We start from the raw sequence: 22,031 nt of genomic DNA on the forward strand, positions 1-22,031 counted from the left end.
TCTAGGCATCTGGTTTTTCTTGGTTACCCTAATCAGATTTTCCAGACCAGCATGGGCTCAGGTCTCAGAAGGGGGCTATTTCAGTTTCATGTTTTCCTGGGGGTGTGTCTTAGAAGATTGACAGACTTTCCTATGAGGTCTCTAGTTGCTGTGCTTTTCCTAACCTGCCCAACAGGTAATGCCTGTCAGCCTGTTGCTCCTGACTGATGTAAGGAGGTGTGGCCCCTTTAATTCTCCACTTAGGTTGTTTCTGTTTTGACTATTTTCCCGCAGACCCTGGGGTCTGAGTTATGAAGGGAGGGCAGACATGAGAGCTGAGCCCCACTTCCTTCCTCTTAGGGAAGGTACACCCCCTAGGGAGTTATCTTCTGCATTTGAATTACTCCCTTGTCTCTCTGACTCTGTTAACTCCACTCCCGTCTGGGTCAGACACTGTGAACTGAAAATGGCTGAGGCTCCACTGAGCCGCTGAGGTTGAGAGAGAGAAAGAGGGACAGAAAGCCCCCTCTCAGAGCTAGTCCATGGCCCCCCAGTTTTGCCTGTCAGAGAGAGCACCCAGTCTTCTGGGCTCCCTTTCCCGGTGCACAGGCTTTTTCTGGTGCTCTAAAGTTAGTCGTCTTTAAAAGCCTCTGTATATTTCTTTTTTTTTAATTAAAAAATTTGTTTTTCCATCAGCCCCACCTTCTCTCCACTGTGAGTGACCTCAGGGTACTTTGCTGCTTGTTAGGGGGTTGTCTATGTTTGTAGCTTATATTCAGCAGTCCACATTTGTTAATTAAAGCCCCAGTTGGAGCTGGGCTGAGCTATATTCACTTGCTCCCAGAGTGCAGCTTTCTCCCTCAGGTCCTGCAGCTCAGCCTGCCATGGGGGGAGGGGGCTCCCAGTGTGGTTCCACAGTTTTTACTTACAGATTTCATGCTGCGATCTCAGCCGTTCCACCCAATCCAGGCTGATGTATGATGTGTGGACAGTCATGGTTGTCCCCCAGCAGTTGTTCCAGATTATTTACTAGTTGTTCTTGGTTGTTCATTAGTTGCTCTAGGGAAATAACTAAATTCCACTCCTCTCTACCACCATCTTAGCTCCTCCTCCTCAGTGTATGTGTAATATCCTCTTTCTCTTCAGCCATATTTTCCTTTGCCTCTTTGAGTTGATTTGGGAGATTTGTTTGAACATCTTTGATTAGTTGTTACAAATTCTGCTACCTCCAGAGTTTTAATTTGTTCCTCTGACTGGGCCATATCTCCCTCTTTCTTAGTATGGCTTGTAAATTTTTTGCGGATGTCTAGGCATCTCATTAGCTTAATGAGTTTACGCTGAAGTTCGGTTTCTCTCTCTTGCCTAGGTTTTATTGTTGATTGGCTTTTCTTTGACACTTGATTCAACTTATTGTAGACACTTAGAACTGATCTGCTTTCCTTTGAGCTCTTCATCTGATTCTTTTCCTGGATATGTGGTTCAGTTTTAAAGATTGCACTATTTGTACAATGGTTTCACCTCCAGGAGAAAGCAGCCTTTCTTCAGTTCCCTCTTGGGGCACGTTGATCTGTTCTGCTTTTGTTTTGCCTCTATAGATTTTTTTTTACCCTCCTTTTGTTGTCTCTGGCTTCTTTTGCCTGGAGGGCAGATTCTGGGTGGATGGTCACCCCAGAGAGGACTTTCCCAAGTCAGTATTTCTGGGCTAGCACAGGGCTGGGGGCCCACAGGAGGCTCAGACCTGCTCCAAAGATCTCCGGGGAGAGGGGCAGGAAAGACCCCAAAAAGCCTTTTTGACAGTTCCCCAAGGCTGTGCTTTCTGGACTGCCCAGCAGATAGTGCCTCAGCAGACTGTTCCCCTAAAGGGCCACTGAGTGTTCCGACCCTATCGTCTTCACCCCTGTTGGGATGGGGTTAAACAGTGGCTGCTGCAGACCCTGTGCCGGGCGGTAAAACAGTGGCTCAGAGCCATAGCCAGAGATCTGAATTCGCCCATCAAAAGCTTCCATGTCTCTATGTCTGCAGTGCCCAGCCACGGACTGGGCCAAGGCGGCTCACCTTGAGAGTGGGGGCAGGCGCCGGCAGCCTCCACGGTGTGAGCTACTCAGTCTTTACTGCAGCTACTCCGCCGGTTCGTCCCGCTCTTCCCTGCAGGCTGAACTGTGTCTCAGACACCTGTTCCTGGAGCTCCCTGCTCCACCACCTTCCCCGAAGTCCCTTGGCTCTGTGTTTGAGCCCACTCCGCCTCTGCGTCTTTCTGACAAGGCACTGGCCATGGCTTCCCTTCCCCACAGCCAAGCCGCGTCGTCCCCTTTGACTGGGGGTTCTGAGACTTGTGTCCAACAGGGCAACGTCTGCCTGCTGGGAACCCCCACATTGCGCTCTCAGGGTGGGCTGGATCATGTCTTTGAGGCTGGATCTCCTACTTAACCAATATCTGTAATCTACCATCTGGTGCTCTGAATTTTTGGTTTCCTTAAAGTGGAGTGGGAACTTGGACTTTAGTGAGACAATCCAAGTTTAGGAGTTTTGATTTTTGACAACTCCTGCTCTTTCCATTGCTTTACCTTCCCTAATTCAATAATAATTTCTTTGATAACTCATCTTTTTCAAATCTCTTTTTCTGTCCAAAGTATTCAATTTAATTTTTGAATTTGACATACTTAAATGTCAGTCATAAAATTTGCCATTTTAATTATTTATTTTTAATGTGTAATTTGGTGACATTAATTCACAGTATTGTCCTACCATGCCCACTATCTATTTTTGAAACTTTTTCATTGCCCTAAACAGAAACTCTGTATGCAACAATTCTCATCTCCCCTCCTTCCAGTCTCTGGTAACCTCTTCTACTTTTTGTCACTATGAGTTTTCCTGTTCTAAATATTTCATATAAGCAGAGGCATACAATACTTGTCCATGTATGTCTGGCTTCTTTCATTTAGCATAATGTTTCCAAGGTTCATCCATGTTATCACACACATCAGAACTTTATTCCTTTTTATGGCTGAGTAATACTCCATTGCATGGAAACCACAGTTTCTTTACCCATCTGTTGATGGACACTTGAATTGTTTCTGCCTTTTGACTATTGTGAATAATGTGGCTATGAACAATGACATATAAGTATCTGTTTGAATCCCTGCATTCAATTCTTGTGGGTATACACCTAGGCATGGGATTACTGGGTCATATGGTAATTCTATATTTAACTTTCTGAGGAATTGCTCGTGCTAGGTTGAGACTGTTATGGACCCAGAGGAGCAAGGATCTTTTAATTCAGTCTTGTTGGGTGGGACCTTTTGATTGAGTGTTTCCATGGAGATGTGACCCCACCCATTCTGAGTGGGTCTTAATTAGATCACTGGAGTCCTTTAAGAGAGGTCATGGAAACAAGGAGCTCAGAGAACCTGAGAGAGACAGTTTGGGGAGAAGCTAAGAGCCAACACAGACCCAGATGCTGGGAGATGCAGACAGAAGGACATTTGGAGATGCTAAGCTAGAGATGAAGCCCAGAGTTTGCCCTGGAAAAGCTAAGAGAAGACCCCCAGATGCTTAGAGAGAAACACCCTCGGAAAACCAAGCAGAGAACTGAGAGACACTAAGAGAGAGAAACCCAGAGGCATTTTGGGGAAAGCCGTTTTGAAACCAGAATCTGAGTGCAAAGGACCAGCAGACACCAGCCATGTGCCTTCCCAGCTGACAGAGGTGTTCTGGACACCATCGGCCTTTCTTCAGTGAAGGTATCCTCTTGTTTGGACACTTTTATGACCTTAGAACTGTAAATTTATAACCTAATAAATCCCCTTTATAAAAGCCTTTATAAAAGCCAGTCCATTTCTGGAATTTTGCATAATGGCAACTTTAGCAAACCAAACATGTCAAACTGTTTTCCACAGTGGCTGCACCATTTTAAATTCTCTCCTGCAGTTCGGGAGGGTTCCAGCTTCTCCACATCCTCTCCAACACTTGTTATTATTATTATTTTTTTAACAGCCGTCCTAGTGGGCATGAAGTGGTTTCTCATTGTGGTTTTGGTTTCTATTTCCCTAATGGCTGATAATGTTGAACATCTTTTCATGGGCTTATTGGCCATTTGTATATCTTCTTTGGAGGAATATTGATTCAAGTCCTTCACCCATTTTTTAATTGGGCTGTTTGTCTTTTTGTTGTTGATTTCTAAGAGTTCTTCATGTGTTCTGGATACTAGACCCTCAGTAGATATGTGGTTTCCAAGTATTTTATCTCATTTTGTAGTTTGCCATGTCACTTTCTTGATAATGTCCTTTGCACAAATGTTTTAATTTTGATGAAATCCAATATATTCATTTTTGTTTGTTGCTTGTGCTTTTTGTTTCATATCTAGGAATCCATTGCCAAGTCCAGGGTCCTGGAGATTTTCCACTATATTTTCTTCTCAGCTTTATGGTTTTAGCTTTTATATTTACGTCATTGATCCATTTTGAGTTAGCTTTTACATATGGTATGCGGATGGTGTCCAACTTCATTCTTTGCATGCGGGTATCCTAGGTTTTTCCCAGCACCCTGTGTTTAAGAGCCAACCCAGTTTTTATAGAAACAGTGCTTTCATCGGTTTATAACATTTTGAGGTAAATGACATAATCAAAAGTTGAGCTGTTGTAAACAGGCTGGGGAGCAGACATGACTGGCTGGCCGGCCCAGGGGCGGCGGAGTGTACGGGTGTCCTGGGTAAGCTGTGGCTCGGACAGGCCCCACGCCTGTGGGCAGTGCACTTGTGGGAGGGTGACGCTGTCCCTGAGAGCTGGGAGGCATCTGCTTTGTTATTCCTGTTCTGGGGAGCAGGAAGGTGGGATTTTTAACAGATAACCCCAGCTCAGACTGGCTTAGAACCGATGGCATCCATGGGACTCGGGAAAGGAGTTTTCTGGGTTGCATTGGTTTGAGGCTCCGGAAAGTCATCCAGCTCCCACATTTCTGCCCTTCTCTGCTCTCCCATCTTGGTATGGGCTCCATCCCAAGCTGCCTCCTTAGCCTTCGTGCCCAGACCCGGCCGTGTCCAGAGGTGGAAACCTGCACCTCTCTTAGTGTTGTGTTCCGAGTGAGGGGTGTTCTCCAGAACATCTCCCCACCCACCATCTCTTTGGCCAGAACTGGGACTTTTGTCTGACCCTAAAACCAGTCCCCTGGACCCCAGGCAGAGGGGTGGACGCTCAAAATAAATTAGGGTTCTGGGAGCAAGGAAGACTAGGGAAGCCTGGTGATGGGTGGAATGCGTCTGCTACAGGCGGCGTTTGGAACCGAGGGTGGGGAGGGCCTGGGGTAGGGGCAGCCACCAGTGCCTGAGACATCGCATGCTGCCAGGTGAGCTTTGTGTGTTTCATTTTCATTTATTTTTTGGATAGGTAATAGGTCCACGCACTTGTTGAACAAATTCAGCAGCTCGTACAGTAAAGCCTTAGATGGTGTGGTGGGGTCTGCTCTAGGGGGTGGGGGTGGGGTCCCCTGAGTCCTGTGGACTCTTTCAGAGCCTAAATCCCACCACCTTGGAAACCCGAGAGGCGGGGAAGTGGGGAAGCCAGAGGAGGTGTGCCTCTTGCCTGAGATAAACCACCCTGGGGAGCGAAGTTGCTCTTCATTGCCCCATCTGCGATGGCCAGGGCCCCTCTGAGCCCTGTGGCTGATGGGGGCTGCACAGGGAGTCTCGGGTCAGCCCCTTTGTGCTGAGTGGCCTCCCCAGTGAGAGGGCTGGAGTCTCAGGGTGTCCTGGGATATGCCTGGGGGGGCGATGACGCCCGCTCAGGTCTGCTCTGGACTTGCCCTTGTCTGGGCACGGGGTACCCTCAGCCTTCCTGGGGTGATGAGGACCCCCGAGGGGCTGTGTGAGGAGCACCCGGGGGGTGGTCCCTGCCGTGTGCACTGCTGTCGGGAGGGAGGGCTGTGATTCAGTGACTTGAGCACCTGGCTCCTCCGTGTCACCTGGCTTTGTGTCCTTAGAATAATAAGGCACCTGTATCCCCCAGGCCACATGAGGAACGAGCATTTCCTCTTTGTTCTTACAGGAAGTTGTTCAGCTGCCTTTAGATTTTGTGAAACAGCTTTGTTTGAAGATACAGTCTGAGAGACCAGGTAAGCACTTTTAAACTTATACATTTTATTCATAATTTATAATATTCCACCTGAAACACATTTGACATCATCACTGAAATTAAGTAGGTACAGACTTATGATTTTCTGTTGCCATGAGGTTGTTTTCCAGTAATGCATTTAATGGCAGATACTTCCCACCAGGGGAAGAAATCCTAGGACGCTCACAAACACAGCTTTGGGCATCGGATAAACAGATCACAGCACAGACGATATGACCAAGAAGTAATTAATAAGTCAAAAAATGCATTCAGGAGAAGAGGGGGAGCCGAAGGGGTTGGGGAGACTTAGGGAAGGAAAGGCAGGCCAAAGGGGCTGTCGGGAGAGGCAAAGGGAAGTTACCATGGTTGACCTGGGCCACGGCAGGGGGCCGGGCACTGGAGGGTCTGTGGCCCTGGGGAGCCTGCCCTCGAGCTGGAGTCCAGGCCCTTCCCAGAGGAAGCTGGGAAGACAGGTGCATGTCTGTGGTCACTCCCTTTCCCACCCTCACAGATATCCTTCTCCACCCTTCACCAGATATCCTTTCCCATCCATTGCCAGACATCCGTCCCTGCCCATCACCAAATATCCTTCCCTCTTTGCTGGATATCCTTCCCCGCCCTCAACACGTTTACCCTCCCTTGCACCTGCTGGTGCCTGAGTAGCAGTGAGCAGGTCAGAGCCTTTCCGTCCACACTCAGATCAAAAACCTAAAATCCAAATGTCTTAGAATATGGAGATGCCTTACCAGTCAGCTTGTATAATGGCTAACATAAAATTCCCTCCTGGTTTAAGAAAAACAAAGCAAAGAGGACCTCGGAGTCAGGGAGCTGCTGGTTGGAGCTGCTGGTTGGAGCAGGGTGCTTCTTGTGGAAAGGGCCCAGGAAGTGGGCAAGGCTGTAGCCATCTCCAGAGTCAGGCTGGTTTCTCGGTTCCCACTTTCCTCAGCCAGAGGCGGACAAGCTGACAGCTCTAGGGTTTTGCCGTCAGCTTCTGGCGCTGCCCTGTGTCATTTTACTTTATAACTAGCAGCTCAGATGACACTACTGAGTAGTGATAAGAGCCGCTGTAATGATGCGTCTCAGTGCACCCCGTTACGTGGGGCAGGGGCACAGACGCCTTGCTGCGGAGAGGCCCATCTTCCCCGGCTCTGCCCACAGCACAGTTTCTAGCTGAGTCGCTGCTGGGAAGACCCCGGTGTGTTGGATCTTCTGAAGGAACCCTGGTTTCCGAGGAACGCAAACGCTTCCCCGAGGCCCACATGCAGTTGTGGTTTGCCTGGGCTGGGGCCTGTCTGAGCCTCTGGCCTCCAGGAGTTGCAGAATTGGGGTATACTGTCCCCAAGACCACCTTCACTTCTGACAACCATTGCAAATTTGGGGATCCCTCAGGCCACTCTTAGGTTTGATGGTTTGCTAGGACTCTCAGGACTTGCTGAGAGTTGCTACAGGCACAGTCAGGTTATCATGGGCGGGCTGCAGCAGGCCCGTCCCCTCCATGGAGTCAGGAGCTGCACTGACCTTCCCAGCAGCCACGTGCGACGATAACCATGGGGTATTGCCAAGCGGTGGTGCACCCAGTTTTTCTGGGGGAGTCAGTCACATAGACGTTTGTAGACGTGGTGAGCCCCGCTACGACCACAGCCCCAGCCCCTCCAGAGTTCAGCTGATACCACGTGACCGAAAGCCCCCACCCTGTCACATGGTTACTTCCCCTTGAGGCTCCAAGCCCCTGGTAAACTCAGACCTTCACCGGCAGGACAGAAGGCAGACCTCTCCGGGCCATGTCCCTCCTTTCTGACACGGGGTTCTCCTGTCACTCAGGGCCCCTGTGTCTTGGGCCCTGGTCCTTAGGCACTCTCTCGGTTCTCTTTTCTAGAGTCTCGCTGTGACAAGGACCTGGACACGCTCAGTGGTTATGCCTTGTGCCTTCCTAATTTAACCCGCCTGCAGACCTACCGTTTCGTGGAGCACCGGCCAATTCTGTGTGTAGAGATTAAGGTGAAATTTTGTTAACGGGGTGATGATGTGGGTAAAAGGGAAGAGACAGTCCCGGGTTAGAAGTGGCTTGTGACGCCCCGACCTGGAGCCTGTTTCCTGGAGAAGCTGGGCCCCTTCTCAGGCCCCGGTGGTCCCCACCTCCCCTCGCTGCCCCGTGACTCCCAGCCAGATCCCTTAGCCCACAGGGGAGTGTTAACCCACACCCGGGGCTGGGCCAGGCCGTGCTGGGTTCTGCCCCCCATGGCTTCCACTGAGGGCGCCACTCAGCAGGCATTGCCACTTGGCCCCCCTTCCTCCACATGGCTCCGGCCCTGTGGTATTCCCTGGCCACTTGGCAGTGCTGCACGTGTTGCTCCAGGGGCTTCATTTGTGGGGTGGGCCCTTTAGGCTGGGCAGCCCTCAGCTCTTTTGCTTTTGTCCTACTCAGGAGGGATTTCTGAAAAAGCACAAAAAACCTGCTAGTTTGGGCTCACCAGGGGCATTTCTGTTCTGGTTGGGAAGCAGGGGGAGGGTGGAGGCCGGCACAGGGCCAGGGCCCCCCTGCCTCTGCTGTTGAAACTGAGGTGGCAGCTCTGGTCTCCTTCCATGAGGCCTCCGTGGTGCTAACCTTGTGGTGCTCATGTGCAGATGGGTGCCGCGTGTCCCTAGGCAGAGGGGGTGGTGCACGCACGGGAATGGAGGGCGGCGGGAGGCAGTGCCCAACGCCCAGCACACGCGGTGCCTGTTGGGGCTTGGGACGTGTGGAATTGTGAGAGCAGAGCTTGGAAAAGGCAGGTGGAGCCCTGTGATGTTCTGGAAGCCTAGCCCCTGTCAGACGGGTGCCTTCCAGTGCAGGGTTACTTGTCAGAGGTAGCAGTGGGTCTGCATCCTGGAGGGGCGCGCTGGGCAGCCCCTGGCTCCACTGAGAGGACCGGGCCCCCTGTACTGGGCTTGTCCAGCCAGCTGTGGAGGCCCCACACGCTTTCCCCACTGGGAGTTCCAGCCGTGTGTTCTCCAGAGGCGAGGGGAGATCGTATGATGTGACGAGGGATGCAGCAGTCCCTTCTGGGGATGTTTATCTGGGGAAACTTGCCAGTCCTCCCCTAGCTTTGCATGTCTGTATCTCATAGCTTGTTGTTTGTGCTTATGAAGGGGTATAATTTCTCCCTAAATGGTTTTTCTCCCACATTTGTTTATTTTGCAGCCAAAATGTGGGTTTATTCCTTTCTCGAGCGATGTCACACACGAGCTGAAGCACAAGGTGTGCCGCTACTGCATGCACCAGCAGCTCAAGGTAGGCTGGGCGGAGGGGTGGCTGGGCCCTAACATGTCAATATTTATTATTTAGGTTTTAGTCCCCAATTATTTCATGTTCATCTTGTTTTTAAAAAAAACTGAGACACAGTTCACATGCTCTAAAATTCACCCTTTAAAAAAGTGTACAATTGAGTGGATTTTAGTATATTCACAAAGTTGTGCAGCCACCACCACTGTCTAACTCTAGGGTGTTTTCATCACCTCAAAAAGAAACCCTGTCTGCGTTAGCAGTCACTCCCCGTCCCCCCCCCCACGGCAGACACCAATCTATACTTTCTGTCTCCATGGGATGGCCTTTTTCTGGACATTTCATATAAGTGGAATCATGCAGTATGTGGCTTTTTGTGCCTGGCTTCTTTCGCTTAGCTTAATGTTTCTGAGGTTCATCCATGTGGTGGCACCTATCACTACTTTGTATATTCTTTTTACGGACGTATGCCACATTTTGTTTATCCATTCATCTGTTGTTGGTCTCTTGGGTTGCTTCCAGCTTTTGACTGCCATGAACATTTGTGTACAAGTTTTTCTCTGAACACGTTTTTGGTTCTCTTAGGTATGTACACAGGAGTGGAGTTCCTGAGTCACGTGGTAGCTTCTAAACTCTTTTCCAAAGTGGCTGTGCCATTTTACATTACCATTAGCAAATATATGAGGGTAATTATTCTGTCACATCTTCACTGACACTTGTTATTTTCTGTGTTTTTGAGTATAGCCATCCTAGTGGGTGTGAAGTGGCATTGTATCATGGTTTTGTTTTCATTTCCATCCTGACCAATGATCTTGCAGCATTTCCCAAGCGCTCATTTCATGTGCTTGGACGATTATATATCTTCTTAACAGAAGTGGCTCTCCTAGTCTTGCCCATTTTTAAATTGGCCTGTTTGTTTTTTATTGTTGAGTTGTACGAATTCTTTATGTATTCTGGATATGAGACCCTTCTCAGATACATGATTTGCAAATATTTTCTCCCTTTCTGTAGATGTCTTATCATTTTCTTGATCATGTCCTTTTTTAATTGTGATGAAGTCCAATTTATCTTCTTTGTGGCTTGTGCTTCAGGTGTCATGTCTAAGAGACTGTTGACTAATTCATTGTCACGAATATTTATGCCTATGGCCCATATGAGTTAATTTTTGGATATGGTGTGAGACAGCCTGAAGAACTGCCTTTAGTATTTCTTGTAGGGCAGGTTCACGAGTGATAAATTCTCTTAGTTTTAGTTTATCAGGGGATGCCTTAATTTCTCCTCTGTTTCGAAGGACACTTTGCTGGATAAGGAATTCTTGGCTGTCATTTTTTTCCAGTACTTTGGCTATATCATCCCACTGCCTTCTGGCCTCTGGGTTTTGATGAGAAATCTGTGCATCTTTGGAGGAGCCCTTGCATTTGGCGAGTTGCTTTTCTCCTGCTTCTGTCAAGATTCTTTGTCTTCTAATAGTTTGATTATAATGTGTCTAGATGTGTATCTCTGGGCGTTTATCCTGCTTGGAGTTCATTGCCCTTCTTGGATACAAGTAGATTAATGTTTTCATCCAAGTTTGGATGTTTTCAGCTTTTTATTTCATCAGATATTCTTCCTGCCCCTTCTCTCGCTTGTCTCTTGTGGGCTGTCTTTATGCATATGTTGGTGTGTGTGGCATCACACGGCCCTCCCAGGCTCTGTTGTTTTTCTTCATTCTTTGTTCTTTCTTTTCCTCAGGTTTTCTTTTGGCTCCTTTTTATAATTTTTATCTTTTTATTACTTTCCTTTTTTGTTGAGGCATGTTCTGCTGGTTTCTTTAATCATATTTAAAATATTTGACTTAAAATCTTTGTGTAGAAAGTCTAAGGACTGGCCTTTCTCTCAGACAGTCTTGTGATTGCTTTGTTTTTTTAAACTGAGGTGAAATTCGCACAGCATGCACTTAAGCATTTTAAAGTGTACAGTTTGGAGGTTTTTAGTGTATTCACAGTGTGGTACACCAGCAGCTCTATTTTCAGAACTTTTTCATCTCCTCGCCCATTAGGAAATCATTCTTCCTGCCCCCGTCCCTGGCGGCCTCTGCTTGGCCTACCCTGGGGACGTCACATAAATGGTGTCAGACCATCCGCAACCTTTCCTGCCTGTCTTTCACCTAGCGTAATATTTTTGAGGTTCATCATATTGATGAACATTTTTTTTTCTTGTATATGGACCTTACTTCCTTGTTTTCTTTGTATGTCTTATAATTTATTGTTGAAAACTGGGCATTTTAACTGCAATGAAGAAACAGGAGGGCCAGAATTCTTCTCTAGACTGGACAAAATCATACCTTCAAGATCACCCAACCCCATTGTTCTGGTTTGCTAATGCTGCCAGGATGCAAAAAACCAGAAATGGATTGGCTTTTATAAAGGGGGTTTATTTGGTTACAAAGTTACAGTCTTAAGGCCATAAAGTGTCCAAGGTAACACATCAACAATCAGGTACCTTCACTGAAGGATGGCCAATGGCGTCCAGAAAACCTGTGTTAGCTGGGAAGGCACGTGGCTGGCGTCTGCTCCAAAGTTCTGGGTTCAAAATGGCTTTCTCCCAGGACGTTCTTCTCTGGGCTGCAGCTTCTCTCCAAAATGTCACTCTTAGTTGCTCTTGGGGTGCTTGTCTTCTCTTAGCTTCTCTGGAGCAAAAGTCTGCTTTCAAAGGCCATCTCCAAAATGTCTCTGTAAGCTGCAGTTCCTCTCTCAGCTCCTGTGCTTTCTTCAAAGTGTCCCTCTTGGCTGTAGAAGTTCGCTCCTTTTGTCTGAGCTTATATAGTTCTCCAGTAAACTAATCAAGGCCCATGCTGAATGGGCGGGGCCACACCTCCATGGAAATTATCCAATGAAAGATCTCGCCCACAGTTGAGTGATCACATCTCCATGGAAACATCCAATCAAAAGTCTCCAACCCAATCAACACCAATACGTTTCCTTCCCACACAAGACTGCATCAAAGATAATGGCATTTTGGGGGACATAAGACATCCAAACCAGCACACCCATATTCACTGAAAAACTTTTTAATGCAAGACTCAGCTTCTCCCTCACATTGATAACCCGAAGGAAGTAGGGGAGGAGATTCTGGAAAATAACAGTCTGCTTGCCTGGAAGGTGGAGGCAACTGTAAATTGGTCCAGTGTCTCCTGATTTATGCATCTGTTGTTTATGAGCTTGATTACTGTGAGTCAGTTCCAAGAGTTTAATCATCAGAACAACCAACCAAGTCATGTTTCAGGACCTGCAAAGTTGAGGGGGCTGTCAATCAATGGCCCCCTTTATACCCTGGCAAATTGGATTCCCTCTTTGGGGGAATTTCAACCAAATACACAAGGTCATAATTCCATTGGAAATTAGCATTTCTGGAGTCTGCCTTTTTGAGACATTCCAAGAAATTCCTGTCACAGGATTCCTTTAAGCTATCCTGATTTCTGTCCTCCAGTGGCTGTTGAGCTTTTCTTCACTTTTGTGACATATCCACTCTATCCTTCTAACACAGTCCTTTTATTTGCTCCATTTAGCCTGATGTGGATTAAATTTCTTCCAGGTGATAGGCCTCTCTCCCCTCCCTAGGGTTACTCACTGCTGTTTGTTTGGTGACGTTGGCACCAGTTTTGTACAGTCTGTGTTGTTGGTCGTGTGTGGTCTCTGCTCACTTAGCTTAGTGGTCAGTTAATCATTAGAGATTTCCTTACATGCGTGGCGCCAAGCCTCCTGGTCTTTGTGGTGGCAGTTCTGTGTGTGCTGGGGCTTCCTTCTGCCGTCGGCCGGGCCTCAAGTCAGCAGGTGTGAGAGCTGTGGTCTCCACGGACTTCTTGGTTCCCAGGAATATGTCAGAGCTCTTCAAGGCCCCTGTGTCTTCTGTTCCTCAGCTTTGGTTAGCCCACTGTTTACCCAAGCGTTATCCCGTGTCTCAGTCAGCTGTGAAATAACTGCCTCTGAATAGTTTTGACAAATGCCCCCAGGAAGAGGCCTTTTCCACCGGGCGTGCCTGAGTCGGTCCTCAGAGTGGGCCTTCTAGGGAACCACAAGCCACGTTAGATGGTGCTTGCTCCATGGGAGTGGGGCTCAGAAGGGGCACGTGCGGCGCCTCCCGTGGCTGCCGGGCTATTTTCACTGTGATGCAGCCGACGGATTTCAAGGCTGTGGTGGAGCTGGAGAGAGGAATGGGAACAGACAAGTCAAAACAAAGCTCAGTGTTCTCAGGTTTGGCTGGTTGTCTTGAAGATGTGCTTTCTGGATGGAGCAAGCCTTTGGTTAATTTCCAGAGTTTTACGACGGTTGATTCGTCAGAATCATTTGTGTTTCCGGAGGTTCTTTCTCCACCATCTTTGGTGACATCATCCTTTCTTTTGTTTCTGATGCAATAATTTTGAGGCTGTTAGTGAAAAGAAGGCATATTTGAGCCATTCTCTTTAGAAAACAGTTTTCACGTTACCATGCACTTTCAACGTATTTAATAAATTTCTAAGAATTTTTTTTAAAAATTATAAAGCAGTACTTGTTCATATAATTGGTAAAACATCGAGTTGTATGAATTGGGTCACCTGCCTTCCCAGAGGAAGCTCATATTGGCAGTTTGCACATCCTGCCAGATTAATATGCATGTCGTTTGACCGGAAATGAACCGATACTTCCCATATGCTTCTGCCACTGGCTTGTCTCTTCCGTGGCAGCATCTGCTTGTCACTGTACTGCCTGTAAGCAGGGGTGATCTCTATCTTTTGGGGGCTGTCCCTCACCCGGCTTCACCTGCGCTGGGCGGTCAGGGTGATGGTGAGCAGGACAGATGTGGTCCCATCCTTCCCTGCTGACAGTCCAATGGCAGCAGAGCGCTGCTGGGAGACTGCAGAGCTGTGCAGGGGTCTGGGGTCTGTGCGCCAAGCCCAGCGTCTCCCAGGAGGCAGCCTGTCCAGCAGCGACAGAGTACGAGGCAGGAGCTTCAGGACAGGACTCTGCACACCCACAGCCATGAGGGGGCCGCAGCCAGATGCTCTGTTCCTGGCCTTCAGGGTAGCTGGGGAGGTGGGGAGCTGAGTCTCGTGGGCCTTGAGAGCAGCCGAGAGGCTTTTGATTGGTCTGAAAGCCATGGGAGCCACTGAAGTTTTCAGATGTGCAAGAGAAACACGGTTGGAGCTTCATCTTAAAGGGGTTGTTGAAAATCTAGAGACTTGTCCATACACGTCTCAGCAAAAGGAGCACCCAGAAAATGGGCTGCGCACCCCAGTTTCCCTGCCTCCAAGTTTAAAGAAAGGGTGTTCTGCTCAACCAAAGTTTACTTTCTTGTCTGCTGCCCTCAGCTCTTTGAAAAGAGAGATTATAGTGAAAGCATCAGTTGGAACAATTATTGTGAAGCAAATAAAATGTTTGTTTCCGAGAAAGTAAGCATGCTGTGGACACCAGGGGAGTTTGTCGTCTGCTTTTTAATTTAAAACATTTTTTTAAAGTGTTTTGGTTTTTTTGTAACAGATTAATAAAATACCATGTATGATGTAAAACTTGAACACCCTTCATCAGCCAAATTGCCCCCGCCGAGAACTACTGCTAAGTTTGTGTCTTTCCAGACTTTTCTCTATATATTCTAATATGAACATGCTCTCACGCACACACGTACACACACACACACACACACACACATTTTAAAAGCAAAAATGGGTTCATACCGTGTGTCATTTTTCTGCTCATTGATTTTTTTTCCATTTAATAATCCTTGAGGATTGTTTGTTGCATGTTTTTCAAGGCTTGTCTTTGCATAATTGCACATGCGCACGTACATATGAATGTATCCTTGTTTTTGCTTTAGCAAAAGCGACATCTTACTGTATTTGTTTTTCTGCTGGTTGGTTTTTTCATTGAATGCATCTTGGTGGTTTTTAGCTCCACCTCTTTCTGTGGCTGCCGCCCACTGCTTCTTCCTCCCTCTCTTCATTCGTTCAGCCCCTTTCTCTGCTGCCTACTAACCCTCCGGGTGATGGGCTGCGGCTTATTTAAACCTCTCCTGATCCGGAGCCGTCTGTGTGGGCTCCAGGTTTTTGCTTTTATAAATAAGGCTGTGGTAGACATCCTGGGATCTTGTCCTTTTTGCCCTCTGCTAGTTTTTCTGGATTCTTAGTGGATTTGCCAAGTCAGAAGACACAGGCACTGTAAATTTTGATCGATGCCAGCAAATTGCCTCTGAAAGGGTTCTGCCAACTTATCTTCCCACCAGTGACATGGAGTTACTTGTTGGCCACTCCCTCCCCGTCCGTCCCCGGAAATTACTATCCTAACTGTTTGACCATAGTCTAGCCGTGTAATTTTAAAAGGCGCCTGCTCCTCTCTCTGCCCACTCGTGTGAGGGGGTCCAGTGCCGCCTGGCCCCTGCCCCTCGCCCGGCCCATGCTGTGGGGCTCCAGGTGCCAGGCCTGGCTGCACCTGCCCTGAGGGCTGGAATCCCCCACTGTCTGTGTCCATGCCGCATGGGCTGCCAGGCTCGTCTCACTGTGTTCCCCCTTGCTGTTTTCCTAATAGGTGGCAACTGGGAAGTGGAAGCAGATAAGTAAATACTGTCCCCTTGACCTCTACTCAGGGTAAGAAGCGCCCCTCGTGGCCCCCACACGGTGCTCCCGGGGGCTCCCCTCCAACCCTGCACCTTGCAGAGCAGCGCCTGCTCATCCCTGTTCTTGGGCCCCCATACTCAGGCCCTGATTCACCTTCCACATAGGCCAGACACCCACTGTCGGGCCCAGCGTGGTGCAGGTGCCCAGGCCGCGGGGTCTCCCTCCTCGGGAGCCTACAGGGGCCTTGGCTGCTCGCCCCCTGGGGCCTCTCCCTGAGGAAGCGAGTGCTGGGGGGCCAGGGGTCAGGGCGTGGCAGGGGGACAGGGCGGCTCCCCGGCAGGCAGGGCGTGTGTTTGGCAAGCTTCTGCTGGTCCCGTTTTCCAGCTCTGGAACCTCTTTTCCAAACCGTCTTTTCAGAGCAGCGCTGCCCTGGTTGAGTCTCGCCTCTTCCTCCTTCCTCCCTCCCAGCTGCCCTCTTGCTTTAGTGCCTTCTTCCCTTCTCAGTGTGCCCCACTGGTGATTTTAGTTTGAATCCAGTCACAGCTTCCGTGCTTTCGGGTAGATGCCGTTGCACACCTTCCAGAGCAAAGACCAGACAGAGTCATTCTTGAAGTTAAAGTGACAATGTGGAACACTGAGGATGTGTTCTCAGTGGCAAGCAGAAACTGCCGCCTGGTTTGTTCCTGCGGGCGAGGTGACCAGTGCTTTGACAAGCGGAGCCAGTGAGGCATCTTAAGGCAGTGATTGTTTTTTTTTTTTTTAAGTGGTCGATGATTAAGGTTCTCAGCTGAGCATCTGTAACCTATGAGGCACTTAGTGATCACACCTTTCCTGCTTTCCTGGGCTGGGTGGAGGAGGAAGCCTTTTCAGGAAAAGTGGGAGCGCGTTCGCAGTGGTTGGGTAACTGCTAGGTGCTGTGCTTCACTCTCCCCACCACGGGCTGGTCTGGAGGCCAGGTCAGGGGCCGCTCTGGGCTCTGAGGTTCCCCAGGGTGGCTGGTGAGAACGAGGTGCTGGAGTGGGCAGTGTGTGCACGTGTGTGTGTGTGTGCACTGGGTGCTGGGGCAGGCCCCTTGGCTGCAGGGTGACGTTGCCTGGAGGAGGAGGCTGCACAGCAGAGAGCTGGGGAGGGTGAGAGCGAGGTCCGGATCAGGGACAGCGACACGTTGCCTGCTCCCGGAGGCAGGGGGCTGAGCGAGACCCCCGGTTTGCTGATGCTCCTGGGACGGATGCGTGGGGGACTGGCCCTGGGGGTCTGGTGTGAGGCGCCCTGTGGAGGCAGAGGAGCTGAAGGACCCAGGTGTGTGGACTTGGCCTGTGTCTTGGGGTCCCGGCTGAGGGTGGGTGCTGACGGGATTGGAGGAGAGACACCCGAGAGAGGGGGTCGGGCCCACGGAGGTGGGGAGGGATCCCCACGGCCGGGCCAGAGCTGCCGGCTCCCAGGGGTGCCTGCTCTTCCCTGGTGGCTCTTCGTCTTCAACCCCTCCTCGCCCCCCTGCCAGATGACTGGAGCAGATCACCCCGGAACAGGGGCAAGCAGAGGGGCCTTTGAACCATGTGTGGGGCCTCCTGCCTCAGCCAGGGTCTCCACTCCCCTCTCGGGCCCAGGGGTGCTGGGGCAAGCCCACCCTCCTGCCCCGCCTGCCCCGTGGCCCTCTCCTGGGTGGGTGTGTGGCCTGTTCTCTGCGGGATGGGGAGGGGCTGTCGCCGGGGTCCTTGGGCTCACACCCGCTCCTGTGAGCCCAGAGCCACCGTGCTGATGCCTGGGCCGGTGCTGTCACCCTGACCGACACTCAGCCCCTCACCCAGCAGAGGCTGAGGCGCAGGGACGTCCAATTGGCAGGGTCCAGGCTGGTGTCCATGGTGGGGGCCGTGCTGGGCACCCTACAGGCTGCTGCTTGGAAGGGTGAGGGCTCGGCTGGCCTGGGTGGAAACCCACACCCAGTGCCCAGCGAAGGCTGGGGAAGCCCCAGGCAGGTCCCCGGGTTCTGGGGTGCAGCCCCCTAAACCCCACTCCCCTAAGTGTTCAGGGGGTGGGTTAATCCAAACTGCTTTAAAACCATATCAGTAATCCTTTCTCCTTTTAGAAATAAACAGAGAATGCACTTTGCCTTGAAAAGTCTGTTACAGGACGCCCAGAACAACTTAAAGATATTCAAGGTAAGAGCCACCTCTACTAGAGCAGGTCTCAGGCTGGGGCCGCGGTGCCTCTGAGCTGCGCCTGTGCGAGGGCCGAACGGGGTCCCTGACTCTGCCCCCAGCCCTTCCGCCCGACGCCGACACACTGCGTGGTGCTTCCAGACCCCAAGCCACCCTGCTTTGTGAATGCTTTCCCACTCTCACAGGCTCCCGAGTGGGCACAGCTCAGGTTGGGGCTCTGTGGCTCGAGGCGCCCGTGGGGTGAGGCCTCGGTGCCCTTTGCTCAGGGACCTGGGGACTGGATCCCGCTAAGGGGATGGTGTTCCCATGGCTCAGCCGTCCGTCCATAGCCAGGTTGTGCCCTCAGGGCCCTTGTGTTGAGGACTGGGCCGAGCTGGGTGCTGGGGCCGCCAGGGTAGGCCACGGGGGTGGTCACCCCTTGGCCAGAGGCAAGGGAGGGTGGGTGCCCAGGCCAAGGGGCTCGTCCCCGGGGGCCTTCTTGTCTGTGAGCCCCCCTGGAGCCAGCTCTGCATGCTTGGGAGAGCGCTGACAATGCAGGGGCGGAGGGCCTGTCTTGGCTCCGTGGGTGACCTGGGGCCCCTGGCAGGGTGGAGGCTTTGGTGGAGGCACCATCTGGTTTTCTCTCCTCACTGGGGCTGGTGTCCCGACCCCAAAGAGCAGAAGGCCTGCGGTCGCCTCGCTGCTGCTGGGGTGGTGGTCCCGGGGGAGAGGGGTGGATGGGGGAGGTGGCAGGTGGGGGCAGGTGGGAGGCTGCTGGGACAGAGGCTGGAGAAGGGGCTTCCAGACCTGGGTCCCCAGTGCTTGGCCATGGGGAGGCCTGGCTGGTGCTGGCTATGGCTGCTGGGCCTTGTCACCTGCTCTCCTGCTGCCCGCTGACCCGGCCCGGGCCCCATGAGGGCCTTGGCACCCATTCGGCAGCAGTGGCCGTTCGTGGCGCGGTCCCTGGCTCTGTCCTGACCGAACCCCCGCTGCCTCCCTGATCCTGGCGATGGGTTTGAGGGAAGCCCTGGCTGTTTCGCTCCTGCTTGAGGCCCCGTCCCCGCTGCTGCCTGGGCCCTGTGCGGCCGTGCGGGAGGGCGGTGGCTGTGGAGGCCGACTCGAGGGCTCTGGATCTGAGACCTTTCCCGGGAAGGGCAGCAGGGGCCTGGGGCTGAGGCAGCTGCCTTGTCCCCGCCTGCCTCTGTCTTCCCAATCGACATGAGGAAGACATATTTGAGAATTTGTTTTGTTTTTAATTGTTATAAGGACTTAAGGGATATGTTGATCTTTAAGTCCTGAAGATCCTGCGGTCACTGGCACTGGGTCCTGCTCACCCTTCCCGGTCCTCCTGCTGGGTCCCCCTGGAGCCCCTGGGAACCTGCCCTGCCTAGGGCCTGGCTCTTCGCTGCTCTTGCTGAAACTCACTGTGTAAAAACCCCGAGGATTAGGGAACAGTTTTCAGGAGAGATGGAGTGAGGGGAGAAGGGGCAAGGAGTGGTTTTCAAAAGGGAAAACCAACCCCCAAACTCTCCCTTATCTAAAGCACTCACTCCCAGCATACCCTGTCCAGTCGTTGGAAGGGATGGGACTAGAACTCAGGGCCTTGGAGCTCCCCAGCCTGCCCCCGTGGGTGGCACTGAGCACTCCAGGGGCTGGAAGGCGCCCTGGGCTGCAGCTGACAGGTTGGTGCCACCGCTCGGTCGGGTGCCCATAAACCTTTCTCGGGGTTGGCAGGTCCCCGTTCTCCAGCCTGAGCTGGCTGTGCTTTCTCTCCACCCTAAGGCTGATGGGGGTGGCAGTGGGGGGGGGGTCCCTGTAGCCCATGGAGCTGCCGCTGAGCTGTGGGGGTAGCTGACCCCGCCGAGCGGTGGAGACGCGCAGGTGCAGCTGTGTCATGGCCACGTGAGGGCCTCACACTCGTGCCGTCCTCCCCCCGCAGCCTGGCGCTGGGGAGAAGAGGCGTCCACTGCCCGTGGCTCCTCCACCTGAGCTCTGTGCCTGAGGGTGCTGGGCAGGGGGTGCCCAGCCATGGTGGGGAGGGACGGGCCTGGGGGAGGCCCTGGGGAGTGCCAGGGCTCCCGCACGCCTGCCCCCTCCTGCTTGGGGCTTGACGTGGCTTCCAGCCGGGAGCTGCTGCTTTCCCTTGTCTACCTGGCAGGCTGGGCTGGGGGTGTCCCTACTGTGTCCCCACTGTCCTCAGAGCTTCCCTCTGAGTGCTCTAGAGCCCCTAGATGGGAAGCTCCCCGGGGCCACACCTGCTGGTCAGGACCGGCCCACACGTGCCACCCGGCAGCCACGGCCCAGACAGTGGTTGAGACAGCAGTCGCTCCCCCATGGCTGGGGTGGCCCAGGGCCCCCTCCCAGACCGGGTGCCCATGCAGAGCCCTGGCTCCTTGTCCTGTGGGACTCTCCAGGGGCTGCTCTGCATGGCTGCTGTGATCCAGACGGGAGCCGTGGCATCGCTTCACTCTTTGTGGTGACACCCTGGCCACGCCTGCCCACCAGGCTGGCACAGCGGGTGCTCGGGGTCCCCACTGGGGGCGCTGTGGAGGCTGGTGCAGGGGCCGGGGTTCCCTCTGGGGCTCCCCCAGATGCCACACGAACCCAGTGAAAGTCGTGCCCCTTGGGCCCACCGCTCTGTTCGCAGCGTGAGAAGGCTCGGTGTCCAGAGGTCTGGGCTCTGGGTAGGAAGGCAGGCATCCACCCAGAAGTGGCACCTGTGGCCTTTTCCAGGCGTCGGGAGAGGGGCTGTGGCCATGGCCCCACCTGGGTGCTGGCACACAGCTCGGGGGTCATGGGCCTGAGGGAGGGAGGGGCAGAGGCCGCCCTGGGCCCTCCAGGTGAAGCCTGTCGTCCTCCCGCCCAGTGCCCTGTCCCCAGCGCCCTGTCCCCAGCGCTCACCGTGTCTTCTCTCCCCGCAGAACGGCGAGCTCATCTACGGCTGCCGCGACGCCCGGGACACGGCAGCCGACTGGGCGGAGCTGGCGCGTCACCTGCGGCCCTTCTTTTTCCCGGCCCCGGGCCTAGCCGCCGGGCCGCAGCGGGCGCGCGCTGTGCTCCGCGAGCTGGTGCGCGTCCTGGCGCGAGTGCTGCTGAGCGCCGATGGGGCCCGGCCCGGCGCCCTGTGCAAGGGGCCCGCCCCGCGGGGGCCGCGCGTCTGCCAGGCCAGCCCCTTCGCCAGGGAGCCGCGCCGCGCAGGTAGGCCTCGGTGACCCCTTCCTCGAGCGGCGCTGACCGCTGTCCTCGCGCTTACTCCGGGAACCTCCCCTCCCGGGCTCTCAGCTGGGTTTATAGATTGGGCCGTGGCGTCCCCCAGATATCACCCACACACTTCCACACCCCTTTGCAGAGTGCAGACCCTGCTCCCCAATTTGGCCCTCCTCGTTGTCCTGGGTGGGTTGGCATCGGCCCTGGTTTTCTAGAGGGAGACGGAGGCCCTGAGGGGTCGAGTCGCACCCTTAGTCCTTGAGGTGGTGGTCTACAGGCCTGTGGCACAATCCCCCTGAGACGTGTGGCCTCTAAATGGTCTGATCACTTAGGGCCGAACGCTGCAGGACCGGGCGTCTCCTGCCCTGGCAGCTGCTGCACAGTTGGCATTTTTCCTTTTATTATCTGTTGGCTGCTCGTTTGCTCCCTTTGTCATCTGCCTTTGGGTGCTACAGCTTTATCAGACCGGTGGCACCAGGGACGCATAGCCATCCCCTTGTGAGTTTTGGGGGAGACTCTGATTATTCAGCTTTTGTGAGGAGTCGCCTGTGGCCCCCAGGGGCCTCGTGTGGGGTCCACCATTACAGTTTGGTCTCTCCTGGCTCCAGGTGTGGCCGCCCCCATTCATTTGTGCCCTGTGCCTTAAAAAAAAAAATTTTTTTTAAATCAGAAATGAAGTTTTTTTTCCATCTTGTTACAAAAGTGATAGATGACCAATTCAGAAAAATTCAATAAAATTGTACCCATATTCTAGGTGCATAACTGTTTTTAAATAA

General features: G+C 52.4%; 1 protein-coding gene across 5 annotated transcripts in view; it reads left to right on the forward strand.

Annotated features, from left to right (window-relative positions):
- Window positions 1–22,031, forward strand: part of IPPK (inositol-pentakisphosphate 2-kinase) — a 62,102-nt gene that overhangs the window by 21,434 nt on the left and 18,637 nt on the right. For 3 of the 5 annotated variants that reach the window (XM_037796950.1, XM_037796951.1, XM_037796955.1), the window contains 7 exons: window positions 6,018–6,084; window positions 7,960–8,081; window positions 9,265–9,354; window positions 15,882–15,909; window positions 17,722–17,815; window positions 17,997–18,069; window positions 20,970–21,246. In XM_037796950.1, coding sequence (XP_037652878.1) covers window positions 6,018–6,084; window positions 7,960–8,081; window positions 9,265–9,354; window positions 15,882–15,909; window positions 17,722–17,815; window positions 17,997–18,069; window positions 20,970–21,246 — 751 coding nt within the window. Of the gene's footprint in view, window positions 1–6,017; window positions 6,085–7,959; window positions 8,082–9,264; window positions 9,355–15,881; window positions 15,941–17,721; window positions 17,816–17,996; window positions 18,070–20,969; window positions 21,247–22,031 lie in introns of all 5 variants that reach the window. The other 2 variants (XM_037796953.1, XM_037796954.1) reach the window with 1 other exon arrangement.

The sequence above is a fragment of the Choloepus didactylus genome, chromosome 10, assembly GCF_015220235.1.
Source record: "Choloepus didactylus isolate mChoDid1 chromosome 10, mChoDid1.pri, whole genome shotgun sequence".
Taxonomy (NCBI): domain Eukaryota; kingdom Metazoa; phylum Chordata; class Mammalia; order Pilosa; family Megalonychidae; genus Choloepus; species Choloepus didactylus.